This window comes from Talpa occidentalis, unplaced genomic scaffold, assembly GCF_014898055.3.
Source record: "Talpa occidentalis isolate TD23 unplaced genomic scaffold, MPIMG_talOcc4v2.1 talOcc4.12, whole genome shotgun sequence".
Taxonomy (NCBI): domain Eukaryota; kingdom Metazoa; phylum Chordata; class Mammalia; order Eulipotyphla; family Talpidae; genus Talpa; species Talpa occidentalis.
The window spans coordinates 54,857,721-54,873,543 of record NW_023601212.1 but is presented as its reverse complement, the minus strand read 5'-3'; the positions used below and the strand labels follow the sequence as shown (position 1 = coordinate 54,873,543).

Here is a 15,823-nt window from a genome sequence, read left to right as displayed (position 1 = left end):
GGGTGAGCCGCTCATCCAGGAGGACTGGTGTCCTGAGAAGAAGAAAAGACAGCAGAAGAACAATTGCACAGAGAAGAGGCCTTCTAGGGACACAACGAGAAGCTAAGAGGTTACCATTCTTAGCTTGTAGAAACCAGACCTGCTAGCAGCTTGATCTTTTATTTCTAGTGTTTTAAAACTGTGAGAAAATAATTTTTTGTTTAAGCACCCAATTTGTGGTGATCTTTTGTGGCAGCCCAAGCAGACTAAATATTATGAGGGCATGCTCGTGTTTTTTACTGATATACAAAATCAAATATATTTTGAGAACTGCTGGATTAGAGACTAATGAGATTGATTTTAGAATCAATGACAACTTTTACCTCATGGGAGAAATAACAGATACAGGTCAGTAGTGGAGAAATTGCTTATTAATTTCTCCTATGGGACTAATGTAACCTGTACAAAATTTTATCTTACTAGCATTTGTATTTAAAGTACTGATGACAAATTTAATTATTGATAGTGTTTGTGAACCTCAGAAGGATAGATAGTGACCTTGTATGACTTGTTTAATGCTGTATCTTAAGTGCTTGCCAATGGTGCCTACAATAACTGAATAAATAATTGTCAAGTGATTGATTTAAAATGTCATGAACAGTGACTTTTCGATATATTTAACTTATTTAAAAAATAAATTACTTGAACTTCTACTTCTGGCCACAGTGGAAGGTTGTGATCAGACTTAACCTTCATCCTAAAATATCAGACAAAAACGTATGAAATAACTATATTTAAGACATTGGACATCAGGGCCTCCCTGGTGGTGCAAGGGGTTAAGCACAGCACTATGAAGCAATCCGCAGCCTCTGCAGCACCAGTTCGATCCCTGGCTGGCCAGGGAGCTACCCACATGGCGAAGCAGACCTCTCCAGTCTCGCCCGCTGCTCTCCTCAGCAGTGTATTTCAGTCTGCCTGTTCTGTTCCCTACTCTGTCTCTGGTGAATCCTCTCACCCCAGCATCTCTGACCTGTATCCCAGCTCTTGTATGCATACATAAATAAAAGTCTAAATAAATAAAAAAATAAGACATTGGACATCAGGTACTTAGTATTAATTCGTGAGAGCCAAAAAACAGATGAGATGAACGAGATATAAGCACTGTGATTATCCTAGCTAACTTCCTGGAGAGAGTTCCTAGACCTTTAAGCCTAGCAGTCTCCCTGAGTTGAAGAACTAGAGTTAGAAGTCTGGAGAGTCCAAAGCTCTCCAGACACAAGGTAACCAAGATTCAAAGACATGAAACCATTTAAAAAGTAAAAAACTGTATATAAGGGAAAACGTAGGAGAAAACCTAGGTCATCTTTCTTTGGTACAACACCAAAAGTATAATCCATGAAGGAAAAAACTGATAAGTTGTACTATGTCAAAATTAAAAAAAAAACACAACAACTTCTCTGTAATAGACACTATTAAGAGAGTGAAAGGATAAGTGACAAACTGTTAGAAAATATTTCCCAATCACATATCGAGTAAAGGACTTACTTCAAGAATATATGAAGGATGCTTAAAACTCAAAAACAAGAAGATCAACAACCCAGTTAAGAAATATGCAAAAGACCTGAGCAGATACTTCATTGAAGAAAGTGCAAAATAAGTAGACATAGGAAGTACACATAGGAAAAGGTTTTCAATATCATATATGTTACAGGGAAATGAAAATTTAAATCACAGTGAGATATTGTAACATGCCTGTTACAATGACTAAAATCCAAAAAATTGAATAAATTAATGGCAAGGATGCAGAGTGATAGGAGCTCGTATTCATTGCTGATGAGAATGCAAAATAGAGTGGCCCCTTTGAAAGACATTTTCAGTGTCTTTCAATAACCCAGCAATCAAATGCCTAGGTACTTACCCAAATGATTAGAATATTTATGTATACACAGAAATGTATGCACTGATGTCACAGCAGCATTATTTATAATTACTGAAAACTGAAAGCAAAGAAAATGTCCTTAATGAGGGAAATGGATAAACAAATTGCCAAATCCATATACAAACTATTGATTAAAATGAACAAACTATTGATTCATGCAACAATGTGGATGGATTTTAAGTGCATTTTACTAAGTGAAAGAAGCCCCCCAAAATTACATATTGTATGATTCAGTTTATGTGACATTTTGGAAAAGGCAAAACTGTGTAGGGATGGAAAACAGATTAATAGTTTTAGGCATTAGGTGAAGAAGTAGTTCACTACAAAGGGGATGTACAGGGAACTTTTAGTGTGAAAGAACTGTTATGTCAAATATGTTCTGTGTGGTTCTGAATGATGCTGTGCTTTTTTTAAATCCCCAAAACTGTACAAAGAACAAACCTCAACATATGCAAAATAAACAGACACACATCAACAAGGACGTTGGAGGATACCAGGAAGGAAGGCAGCCTCTGACAAATGATTCAAATGTATGGTATAACCGCACTAAGGGAAGTGAAGAGGAAAGAAGCTAACCTTAGTAACTGGAAAAAAAGAAATTTTTTGAGTGGAAATAGTAAGCCTAAAAATAGAACAGTCTGTAGGCACAATCCTCTTGGTAAATTAGTTTTTCACGAAAGTGTTGATTGTTCTTGACATATATATTGGGATTGAACAAGTAAGTGAGTGGATGCTGGGTGGTGGAATCCAGCTTTCTCAGTGTTGGAGGGGAAGTTAAAGATGAACAAGAAAGGGAGGCTAGAATGAATCCTGTGGTACTGGATTATAGGAATAATTTGTGTGTGTGTGTGAGAAAGAGAGAGGAAGCGGAAAGAGAATGTGTGCGTGTGTGCACACGTGCACGTGTAGTGTGTGAGGCCATATATATGTTAGTATTCATGGATATAATACCTATCTACGTGCATTGAGAGAGTAAAGAAGCTTCTATGCCCCAGTAATAATAATGACAGCCAGTGCCCAGATTGTGGTTTTTAAATATTCTCTAAGAAAAAAACCAGAAATCAAAAACCATAGCTCTTTGGAGAAATGACTAATTTTAGGACTAGGCAGAGAAAATACAAAATGAGCCTGGAGCATCTGTAGTACCAGAAAGTATGAAGTGTTCATAAACAAAAGGATTGGAGAAAGTGGAAGGGGTGGAGAAGGGATGTCAGAGGCAGACAGGAACCAGACAGGAACATAAAAGGGCTGTTTATATTTAATTAAACATGGAAGTATAAGTTCTAAATTTTTTAAATTTATGTTTCTTTGATAGCTAGTAGTGTTAAACTTTTTAGACTTTATTTTGGTCATTTATAGTTCATTTGTGAAGTATCTGACCATGACTATTATTTTCCTTAGGGGTATTAGTAGTTTTCTAATTAATTTGTAAGAGCATTTTATATGTGAGTACATTAGCTTTTTACCATATTTCTTATACTAGTATTTCTAGATATTTTTAAACTTTCTTTTTCGTAAGGTAAGTGAATTTTGTTTATTATTCCAGGCCTGTTAATTGCTAGCAAATAGTTACATAAATTTCTCTTAGATTGTCCCATTAAGAGGCAGCCAGGGCTACTAGTAGAATACCTATTAAATACTGTTCTAATGAAAAAAATCTACTTTCTCCTTATTTTTTAGATTCAACTTCTATTGCAACAGAATATTCTCTGAAATTTGATGAATCCATGACAGAAGATGAAATAGAAGAAAAATCATTTCGATCTTTATTACCTTCTGAGAGTCATCGCCGATTTAACATGGAAAAGAAAAGAGGCCATCATGATGACTCTGATGAAGAAATTTCCCCAGAAAAGTCTACACTGTCTTCTGCCAAGGTGTGTTTCAGTTTATTTATGAGGTACTTAAAAAATATTTGTGGGTAGGTTCTGTCAAAGATGTGAGGTACATTTTGTAGTTGAACTCAGTTGTTAGCTACCAAAAATGATTTTGCTAAAATAACAATTTTATGTTGTATTTTTGCTATAGAAACTGGCTTTGTTTTCCTTTCAAAGTAGAATACACGGGCCTCCCCGGTGGTGCAGCAGTTGAGCGCTGGGTTGGGAAGCTGCCCGCGGCCTCTGTGGTGCCGGTTTGATCCCCGGCTGCTCCCCGGCCACCGGAGGAGGGTCCCACATGGTGCGCAGACCTCTCCTGCCGCCTGCTGCTCCCCTCAGCAGTGTACTTCGGTCCTTCTGCCTGCTCTGCTCCCCACTCTGGCTCTGGTGAATTCTCTCACCCTCCCGTGCTTCTGACTGTACCCAGTGCATGTATAAACAAGAACAAACAAACAAACAAACAAATAAATAAATAAAACATGCCTCTATAAAAAAGACTTCAAAGTAGAATACACATTTATTCCTTGGAATAATACATTTATGGCTTTTGAGGATCTGAGCCAGTGTTATCTCTGATACTTTGTCTTTTGCTTCACTCTTTTAATACTTTATTCCATTTAAAATTTTACATTTATATCATTATTCTTACTAAATTTTTAGCCCTTTGGATAACTGGGAGAAATTATTTTTTTAATTTTGGGTTTACGGTTTTGCTCTTCCATATGTGCATGTGTTTCATTCACCCTCTACCAAATCACCTGTGCCACAAACCCCTCCTCCTTTCTTCTCATACCCTTCTCCCTACCCCCTTTTCTCTTTAGTAATCAAATTCTTTCAGTTCAAGGTTTATTTCTGCTGTATTTTGCCTGTGTATTTTTTAATTTATATTTCACAGATGAGTAAAATTATTATTATTTCACTTAACATAATCACCTCAAGGTACATGCATATTGTCTCAAAAGCCACTATTTCAGCTTTTTCATCGCCATGTAGTATTCCATTGTGTATATATGTCATCATTTCTTTATTCATTATTCTGTTGAAAGGCACTCAGGTTGAGCCCATGATTTGTGGACAGTGCTGCTGTGTACATAGGCATACATAAATCTTTTCATGTTAGGACAAATACCCAGTAGAGGTATTGCTGGATCATACAGAATTTCCATTTTTATTTTCTTAAGAAATCACTGTGCTGTTTTCCAAAGAGGCTGTATCAATTGGAGAGTTCCTTTTTCACCACATCGTCAGCATTTGTTGATTCCATTCTTTTTGATATGGGCCTTTATCACAGAGGTGAGGTGATAGCTCCTCATGGTTTTGATTTGCATAAAAGGGATAAATTTTTATTCTACTTTATATCCCTGGAATAGTACACAGAGCTAATAATAGTTGTTTGTTAAAATTTTACTGGTTGAGTAAATTAGCAGATAAATGTTAACTTCTCATGTGCCTTTTCTGAAGAATTAATCTTATGTGGTTGGCAGCCTTTTGATATATATATATGATTTTTTTTTTTATAAACATACCTCTTTTGACGATGCTAAGTACCCGAAAGGTTAGGGGATGATAATCTTGAAATAAACCCTCTACTTTAGGAGTTGAGCATGCCATTCTCAGGAGGACAAGATAGCTTTTCTAAATTTACCATGGAGATGGTTCGACAGTATATGAAAGAGGAAGAAATGAGAGCAGCTCACCAGTCTTCACTCTTGCGTCTCCGTGAAAAGGCCTTGAAGGAGAAAACAAAGGCTGAATTAGCCTGGCTAGAGCATCAGAAAAAGTAAGTTCTTTCAGTGAATGTAGTTTTCAATGCTCAATTTCTCCTTTGAGTAAATGGAGATATCTTGTTTTTAAAGAAGCGTTTTTATTTAATTTGATTTGATCAATCCAGCTTCTCAGACTAGAAATAGGTAGTAATCTTTCATTCATGCTGATTTCAAGAAGAATTATTACCCATATAACTTTGGTCTTTTATCACTTAACTGACTCTTCCCTTATGTTATCACTTTATACTTAACTCTTTTACTATATTGTAATTTTCTCAGTTATTTTGTCCTTAAAGGATAGTCTAGGATTTGTATCTATTACACACTCAGTAGAATTATTTGTTGGGATAGGAATTGCTACATGTAGTAACTTTTCCACATTTAAAACGTTAAATTGGTTTAGAGACTTATTGGTGATCAAGAATTCTTGAAATTAGAATAGAAATCTGACCTAAACTTTCTTTCACTGGGAAATACTTGCAGGCATCTACGAGACAAAGGAGAAGATGATAAAATGCCCCCTCTCAGGAAGAAACAGCGGGGTTTGCTCTTAAGATTGCAGCAAGAAAAGGTATGTTAGGAAAAACATTCCTTTAAGAGAACTTAAAAGGCAGGTTAGATTGTGGAATCTATTATCTTGTCTACTCTCTTTTTCTTCCTATTGCCTTTAAATGAAATTTAGTTGATTTCTCTTTATATGCCTCTTACTATAATTACAGGATTTGCTTAGTAGTCAACCATATTTCTCCTAAGTTGGGGCTGTGTGTCACTGCTTAATGCACTACATAGTCAAATCTTCTGTCTTTATTTAGTATGTAAAATAATGCAGTTTTTTGGAATATAGCTGTTTATTATATATTTTTCTGCCTTTTCATAGTTTCATAAAATCTCAAACATAATTAAAACAAATTATGTTATTAATGTCATTATTATGCTTACTTTATTGACAAGAACACAGATTAAAGCAAATTTATGGAAAAAAGGGACAATGTTAACATTATAAAAATTATTTACAGTGAAGTGTTTCATCTTTTACTCACTTAATAACCAACAGAAATCTTAATATCAAATGTAGAAAGAGTTTGGTGTAATGTAGTCTCAAATAATTATAGTGTCATTTTACATGAGGACAATTTTTTTAAAGCAATTTTTATAACTTCTGAGGGCGATAAGATAATTCATCCTCTTTGATTTGTTTATTTTGGGATCTCTCTTAAGGAACTGATTCATACCCTGAAACAACTGTAGGCATTTAAAATGTAATTTGGGATGGTGAAACATTATAAAGAACCCAAGAGCTTAACAGCAAAATAATGATTAAGTAACAAATTTAATTGATAAGCAACTATTAATTAAGTGTAAAAACTGAATAGCACTATGGGAAATATGAAGAGTATGTTAAATTTAAAAGAGGGATGTGAAATTATCAGCTGTTATTATTATAATAATTTAAAATAAAGGATCATGTTAAATTCTTTTAGAGTGATGCAATTATGTGACTTTTCCTCCTCTGATACTTCAAAGTTTTTCAGTGCTCATACTTTTATCTTGAAATAGTGTGTAATTTTTTTATGAGTGATGGTTGTGTATTCTTTTGAAAATATTGCTTTGGACTTACCTCCTTTAAATATCAGTCCCTCTCCTGACTTTTTAAACCTTAGGCAGAAATTAAACGTCTTCAAGAAGCAAATAAAGCAGCTCGTAAGGAAAGACAATTGATTCTTAAACAGCAGGAGGAGATAGAAAGGATCCGACAGACAACCATAAAACTACAGGAGAAGTTAAAGTCTGCAGGGGAGAATAAATTGGTAAATTACTTGAAATTTTATTAGTTTGATTTCTGCCTCATTTTGCTTGCTAATACCTAACCATGCCTGATGTTCTGTCTGATGGATATGTTCATTCTAGCACTATGATACAAATGAACTAGAATGAAGTTATATGTATAGTGAGAATATTAATTTTAATTTCCCCATGGAATATCCAGGTTTTGAAAGGGCCTCGTAGTTCATGAATTAGTTTAAAGATGTTTTTCATTTATAACCTAAACTGGTATAGAAAGCCTTGCTCTTTTCAATCCAAATATATTCCTCTGAATTAATGGAGGGATATATTAATTCTGAGGAATTAAGTAATTTTGTAAATAATTAACAAAAATTAATTATTTTTGTTCTCTTATATTAAGTCAACATATATTTGATATATAACATTAGTTTCAGGTATACAACATTGTGGTCTGGTATTTGTTTATATTGCAAAATGATCACTTATGTTTAGTAAGCACCTTTTCCACATATATTTACAAATTATTTTTCTCTTATGATGAGAATTTTTACAATCTGTTCTCTTAACAACTTTCAAATATGCAATACAGTGTTATTAACTATAATCATCATGCTGCACATTACAGCCCCTTATTTTATAAATGTAAGTTTGTACCTTTTGATCACCTTCACCCCTATTTTTATCCTTTATATGATACTTATTTCAATTATCCATTGTTAAAATTCAAGATTCAAAGGAGATGTTCAAGCAAAAACAAAATTTAGACCTGGCATGAAATACTGTAAAGTGTCAATACAGTTTTGAAAAACCCAGGCTGTATAGCAGTACATTTAAATAAATCCCTAATATTTAATCTACAGCCCTATTCAGGTTTTTCTGATTGTCGCAATAATGTTGTTTATATCAAAAGGTAAGTTCAGAATCACATACTACACTTAGTTTTCATTTCTCTTTAGATTCCTTCAATCTGGAAAAGCTCCTTGACTCTTATGACCTTTATATTTTGGACTATTACATGTCAGTTATTTTATAGAATATTCTTTTGAGTTAGCTTTCTCTGATTTTTCCTGATGATTAAATTCAGGTTGTGTGTCTTTGGCATAAAGAACATGGAAATGCTGCTGTGTTTTTGTTATATTTGATTAGATCACCTGATATTGATTTATTCCATTATTGATAATGATGATTTGATCAGTTGATGAAGGTGGTGTCTGCCTTACTTCATTGCAAAGTTACTTTCTTTCTCTTTATAATTATTAAGTATTTTGCGTGGAGGCGTTTTGAGACCACATAAATGCTCTGTTCTTTATCAAATTTAAATCTGTTATTTATATCAGTATGTACTCATGAAGTTTTATTTTACTCAGAGTTACAGTCTGTTACAATCATTTGTTTTGGTGCTCACTTTGTCCCATATTGGGCCGCGATGAACCTCTTCACACATTTTTGTGTCTTTTGATATGTCTCCATCAGTCTAGGAGCTCTTTTATGTTTTCTGGAACAAGATGTTTTAGGACCATCTTGTCTTTTCCCTGCCACAGCCTCGGAATCAGCTATTTATCCAAGGAGAAAAGTTATTTTATTCATTTATTTTTATTGCTGAGAGATAAATCTGTATAATTCTTTATATTTTATAATTTTTTTATATATACTTTATATCATTGTTCATTTTTGTACAGTGTTTGCTTTCTCTTCTCACATGTAATCCCTATAAAATTCCCACCACCAAATCACCTGTGCACCATCGCGATAGTCCCTTGTGCTCTTCCCTCCCCTGTTTTGATCCCTTTCCCTGCCCCTCCCCTGCAGAATATCTCTGATTTATAGTTGCCTGTTAATATTTTTTATTTATTATTATAATTTTCCCCCAATCCCTTATTTGCCTCCCCTGCATTCATCCTATAAGTGAAACCATCTGATATTTTTCTTTTTCCTTCTGACTAATTTCACTGAGCATAATTCCTTCTAGCTTCATCCATGTTGCTGCCAATGGCATGAGTTTATCTTTTTTGATTGCTGAATAGTATTCCATTGTGTATATATACACCACATCTTTTTGATCCAGTCATCTATTTTTGGGCACTTGGGTTGTTTCCATATCTTACCTATTATAAATAGTGCTGGATTAAAAATAGGGGTGCAGGTACCAAGGAGGAAAGTTATTTAGAAAACAAGCTCTAGTATTAGGCATGTTCATTGCTATTCAGATTTTCCTCCTTCTAAGGAATAATTCTAAGGAATATGTAAGTAGATGTAGATAAATACATATATTTTACATGTATGTTTATTTCAATATATATACAACAGTATATATGTATCATAAATTATAAGCAATTAATCAGTAGTTCATACTGATTCTTCTAATTTCAGTTTGGCAACATAAAATTTAGTCTAGTTTTCTCTTTTGGAACTTCTCAGACAAGTAACGTTTTCTTTAATATTGTTAATGATTTGATGATTCCTACTCCCTAACCCAACTCGCATAACCACTGTGACTCCTTCCTCATGTTATGTCCTTCTTATCTTACTTGGGCTGTGACTCTGAAAGTCAAGTTATTCTTCCTCCACATCCTTTTTACTTTCTTTCAACTATGTTCTCTGTGACATTGCTCCCTCACTTTGTTCAGGCTCACGACCTGTGTAGGACCATTCCCATAGAGATCTTTTTTGTCCCACTTGGGCTTTGACTCCCCATATAGACCACCCTTTTCATGTCACTCAGCTTCTGACTCCGCTCTTGACCCTCTTGCCTTCTACCCCTGCAGAACCTTGTTCTCTTCTGACTACTGACTTTAGGATTGAATCATTCAGGAAAGGGAAAAAGGGTAAGAAGGACTCCGCTTTATGTTGTTCACAAAATAAAAGTCCCTACCCATCTTCCTAAAAAGTTATGAGAATAAATGACTCTTTATGAGAAAGACTTATTTACTAAGCAACTAAAGTTTTACTTTTTGCTCATCGGAAGTAGTATATTGATTAAAACAGTAGCTCTAAATATGTTCATTATACATATAATGTTCATTATACATTATTCTTTGATTTGGAAAATGTTGTTTTCCATAATAAATATTTAAAGGGGAAATCCATCTTTCCGTATGATTAAAATAAGTTTGTGTGTTCCATTCATTCTTTGTGTCTGTACATATATGTTTTATGTGTTATCTAATTTTGTATTCCCTTTGAGCGGTTCAACTTTTAAAAATTAGAGGATATTTAATGATACTAGATTATTTGTAGTGGTTTTTTAGATTTTTTTACTTCTTTTTAAAAATTATTGTACTTTGTGATTATGTATAAATATTTGTAAAGTAGACATAACATGAAATTTATATTTTAACTGTCTTTAAACGGGTGATATAATGTCCTTTAAGTAATACCTTTAGAATGCTCTTACACTGCTGGTTGTAATGTAAACTGGTCCAGCCACTATGGAAAGCTGTGTGGAGGTTCTTGAAAATACTAAAAATTGATCTATGATATGTCATGGCAGTTCCACTCCTAGAAATCCACCCAAAGTGCAGAAAAACACTAATCCAAAAGAAAACCTGCACTCCTATAATTATTGCAATACTGTTTACAGTGACCAAGATATTTACCAACCTAAACACTCCCAAACAGATGAATGGGGCAAGAAGATGTGGTGTGTATATACACACACACACACACACACACACACATACACATACACATACACACGCACACACACAATGGAATACTACCCAGCAATAAAAAAAGATAAACTCATAACATTTGTGGTAACATGGATGGAGCTGGAAGGGATTATGCTAGGAGAAATGAACCAGGAGGGAAAAGATAAACACTGGATGGTGTCACTTATATGTGGAATATAGAGAAACTGAACAAAAGAGCAAGAAAAAAGACAAAACTTGCAAGCTGACCATAAATCGGAGGCATACACAAGGGAAGGGGAGGGTGGGGGGGTTAAAACAGGGAAGGGAAGAGCACAAGAGACTCGTGATGGTTCATATGTGAGATGGTGGTGGGAACTACAGGACTATGCCTGAGGGGAGAAACCAGTTACTCTACAAAAATGGACACCAATGTAAGAAAATAAATTTTAAAAAATAAACAGTTGTTTAGTAATGGAGAAAAAACTAGTATCTTGATTTCAAGTATTTTACAAATACTGTTTTAAGCATAAATTTTATTTTCAAATGACAGCTTTTAAGATGATTTGAGGTTTTAATTCCAGTAAAGTTGTAACATTTTATGCCTTTTTGTTTGCAGGACTCTCATAGTGAGGATGATACAAAGGATAATAAAGCAACTAGTCCTGGTCCAACTGATTTGGAGACCCGCAGTCCTTCCCCCATTTCAATATCCAGCAGTGAAACTAGCAGCATTATGCAAAAACTGAAGAAAATGAGAAGCCGCATGGATGAAAAGTAATTCATTTTTATAAATATTTCCTGTTTAATTAAATTCAGAGTAGTAGCAACAAATAACATTTTAATGTACTTCTTCAGGTTAGATTGAGACAACATAATATTTTATGAATTCAATAGCATTTTAGTAGAATTATTAGATCAACCTAAAAGTATATAACTTTTGTTTTTATTTATAAAACAAATTATCTTGTTTTTAATATCTACAGCTTCAGATTTAAAACACCAATGTAGTATTTGCACATTTACCCGTGTTTTCTCTTTTCTTTTATTAAAAGTTTTAAGTGTATAATTTGTACCTTCTCTGAAAGCTGAGGACATGTCTACCAGTTTAGGGGAGCAATTAAAGATATAACCTAAGAGCTTAGCTTGTGAGTCCCTGGTATCTCTCAGGCTTATTAAAACAGAAGAGTGAAATTTTAACCCGTGAGTAGGTGTGGATTGCTCAATTAGAACCAGAAAGGCTGAAATTCTAAGATATTAAGTGATTTGATAGACTACTATTCTTCTAAAACATCTGTAAGTATTATTTTTAAGAGCTCTTTAAAAAAGTTACTCCTACTTAGATTGTAGTTGAGTTGTATGCCAGCTTTAATCATTGACCCAAGATTTCATTAGTTTCTGAACAATCAAGCAGTTATAAGTCAATCTTATTTACTATGATACAGTATTATACATTGGCCCTTCATTATGAGAAAACCATCTCACCACTTAAAAAATACCTAAATTGATTATAAAAATGTTTTTAAAATATAAATATAAATTTTTAAAATTAATTTACTAGTGGGTGAAAGCAAGTATTGATAAATGTGTAAATAAATTTTGGATGGTTTCCATGTGCTAGACTAGTTAGGTTTCATTATGTAGAAATTTACATTAAAGATGCTTTCATCTTTCCTGATAAAATTTTCAAATAGATTATATAGGCATACTGTATTGTTCCATGTATCTATGAATTTATAATAATCTCATAGATTTTTATAACTGGACATTTTATGTTCACTCCAAGTATCTTTTATTTATTTTTATTTTTATATTTTTTAAAGATTTATTTATGCATACAAGAACTGATGTGTAAGCCAGAGGTATGGGGGGTGAGAGGACACACTGAAGAGAGAGGGGAGCAGAATATATACTGAAATACATATCTACTGAAATACACGCTGAGGGGAACAGCGGGGTGAGGCAGGAGAGTTCTGCTGCACCATGTGGATCAGCTTCCTGGCCACTCAGGGCTTGGATCAAAATCATGCTGCAGTGGCTGGTGATAGCTTGATAGCGCTGTCTTTAACCCCTGCACCACCTGGGAGGCCCCTCCAAATACCTTTTAAATGGTACTTGTTGGAGGAGACCGCTTTAGGGGTTATTTCTTCATTGAATCCTTACTACTCTGTACCAATATGATCTTCATTGCTGGTCTCTGTTAATAATATTCTAATAATCTAGTCATATCTGTAGAAGAAACTCCTAAATGTAGTTTATGAGATTCATCAACTTCTGTGGTTCTTATTTCAAATTTGGTTAAAGCTTTAAAAATAACTTTGTTCCAATTTTTGTTATTTTCTCAGAAGCCAATTTATTAAGCATCTAGAATTTTTGTTTTATTGCTCTACTTTCTCTTACCGAGTACTACAGTAAACTTTTGAGAAATTTGTCAGAGAATAGGTCTTGAAGCAGTGACTTATTGATTTGCTATTTGAAGCAATGCAGTTATGTTTGCAGGTATGGATGTAGGGCAGTAGTTGCAAAGAAATTAATGTTTGGATGTTTGAGAATAGAGTACTTTTCCAAAATTGGTGAAACATTCAAAAGGAAAGTTATTGTTATGCAGTATTTTTCGATCTCCAGAACAAAGTAATGTGAAAACTAGTTTTTAAACCTAAACCTTGGAATTATATCTCTTTTAACAGTGTTGGAGTATTACTCAATAAATAGTTAATTTTGTAGTAATTTGATACATTAAGCATCTAACAAAATCATTTGAGCCTTTACTACTAGGCACTATTATATTTTCTGTAGATTTGAAAAAACAGTCTTCCATGACATTCTTATTTTATTGCTATAAAGCAAGAAGTATTCATCCCTTTCAATAAGTTTAGCTAACTTTGGGGGAACTTCTTTCAGTATGCTTTATTTATTGTTAACCCTCTAAATTCTGATTCTATGACAAATATTTGTGTGAAGTGGTCAGATTGTTCCTGGCTCCAGTGAACAATTTCCTTCTTTAATGCTTCACTGATATCATGCCTTTATTAAAATTTGTATTTCTAATCTATGGCTTTATTGAGTTGACATTGGTTGCCTTACTACAATTGGTGTAGAAAGATCATTAAAAGCCTGAAAAAGCCAAATAATAATAATAATAATAATAAATAATTTCCATTTCTCAGTAATAATGAAAATATATTTGTAAAAGCCACAGACTGAAAAACCCTTACTTAGTCTTTTTGATTTTATTGATGTATGCAGTCTGAATTTTGTGCATTGCTGTGAGAGCCATTATTTATAATATAAAAGTGGATTGCCTATAATCGTGAATCAGATATTCATGAAAAAAATTAGTATGCTATCAACTTTTACTGTTCTTTTGCCTGTCCTTTTAAGAAAATTGTTTACTGAGCAAATTAAATGCTGAAAGAATGGAGTTATCTTCATATTTAAGTGTAAAAGTAGACAGTGCAGCTTTTCTTTCATTTGTTTATAATGCTTGTTCTTCCATATTATTTATTGATTATATATGCATTCCCTTAGCAGTTACTTACTGAAGAAATGTGTGAATGTGCTAGGTTCTTTGGGATATGAAGAAGAATTAAACATAAACCCTGGTATCAAAGAGCTTATAGTTTAGTGGAAAAAAGAATAAATGTCAGTTTCCTTTAAAGAAGTGTATATGTATGTATATATTGTATATAAAGTTGACATATGTATATAAATTGTTAAGGAAGTTAAAAAGAGGAAGAAATTTTTACTGATAAGAGTATATCAAGGAAGTGTTCATGGGTAAGAATTCAGAATTAAATATATTTTGAATTAGAAAATTATAGGTTTTAAAGTTAAGAATTTATAACATAGGAATAAAAAAAAGGCATATAGTTATTTTTTGGTTTGGCCATTATAAACCAAGGAAAGTTGCAGATTCTCATTGAAAAATTAAACCTATCATCAAAGTTCTGAAACATTTCTTTTAAATATTTTAAATATTTAAAATTATTCCCAGCTGGCTCAAAAACTGTTAAAGGAATAATATTAACTTACTTGGTTTTAAATCATCAAAAAATTAAATATATATATTATATAACATAAGTCTATCCAGAAATATTTTTCATTCTCTGATCAGTATTAAAATATTAAATGCATTTACAAAGTTAAGGATTTTCAGGAGAAGGATTTTGATAGTCTGTTCAAGAAGACATTTTAATTATAGTTTCAATAATGTACTACGTTTCATTGCCTTAAATTAGAAATACAATGTTCATAAGATAGTCTTCAAGTATAGTAGATGAAAAAATCCTGAAAATATGTAAATACTAGACAGTTTTAAGTAATACAATAGATTTTGCTATAGGAAAAAAAATACAGGACTGAAATTTCTTTTATGTCATTACTGTGTTATCTTTCTTTTGGAATATCAGCAAAAATGCTTAAGGAATTGAAAGAATTAATTCATTTTAAAATTTAAAGCATTTTAACTTATAACAATATAGAATTAAAGAATTATATATCCAGAAAGAACTTTGGAATGATTTAGGTATTCAGATTTTGCTTAATGTCTTTTAGAATAAAATTGTTTTGAAACTGAAAGTTTCATTTAGAATTAGATCATATATTGCCCTTTGAAATTATAGTATGGTTTTATAATCTAGTGGAACGTGATCTACAGTTATATCAGGTCAATGGGAAAAACACTTCTTCATTTAGGTCACATAGTCTTGTTAGGTATGGCTGTGTTGAGGGATTTAAAAAAGTGAAAAAGTTCTTGAGTGGGGAAAGAATCATAAAATGTTGAAACCAGAAGGACTGAGGAAGAGTCATCTTGTATAGTCCCTTAGTTTTATGTGAACAAATTGAGGA

General features: G+C 33.0%; 1 protein-coding gene across 3 annotated transcripts in view; it reads left to right on the top strand.

Moving 5' to 3' along the window:
• CEP350 (centrosomal protein 350) overlaps window positions 1–15,823 on the top strand; it is a 121,558-nt gene that overhangs the window by 67,538 nt on the left and 38,197 nt on the right. For all 3 annotated transcript variants that reach the window (XM_037506353.2, XM_037506351.2, XM_037506352.2), the window contains exons 23-27: window positions 3,599–3,795; window positions 5,391–5,575; window positions 6,045–6,132; window positions 7,223–7,369; window positions 11,595–11,752. In XM_037506353.2, coding sequence (XP_037362250.1) covers window positions 3,599–3,795; window positions 5,391–5,575; window positions 6,045–6,132; window positions 7,223–7,369; window positions 11,595–11,752 — 775 coding nt within the window. The remainder of the gene's footprint in view (window positions 1–3,598; window positions 3,796–5,390; window positions 5,576–6,044; window positions 6,133–7,222; window positions 7,370–11,594; window positions 11,753–15,823) is intronic.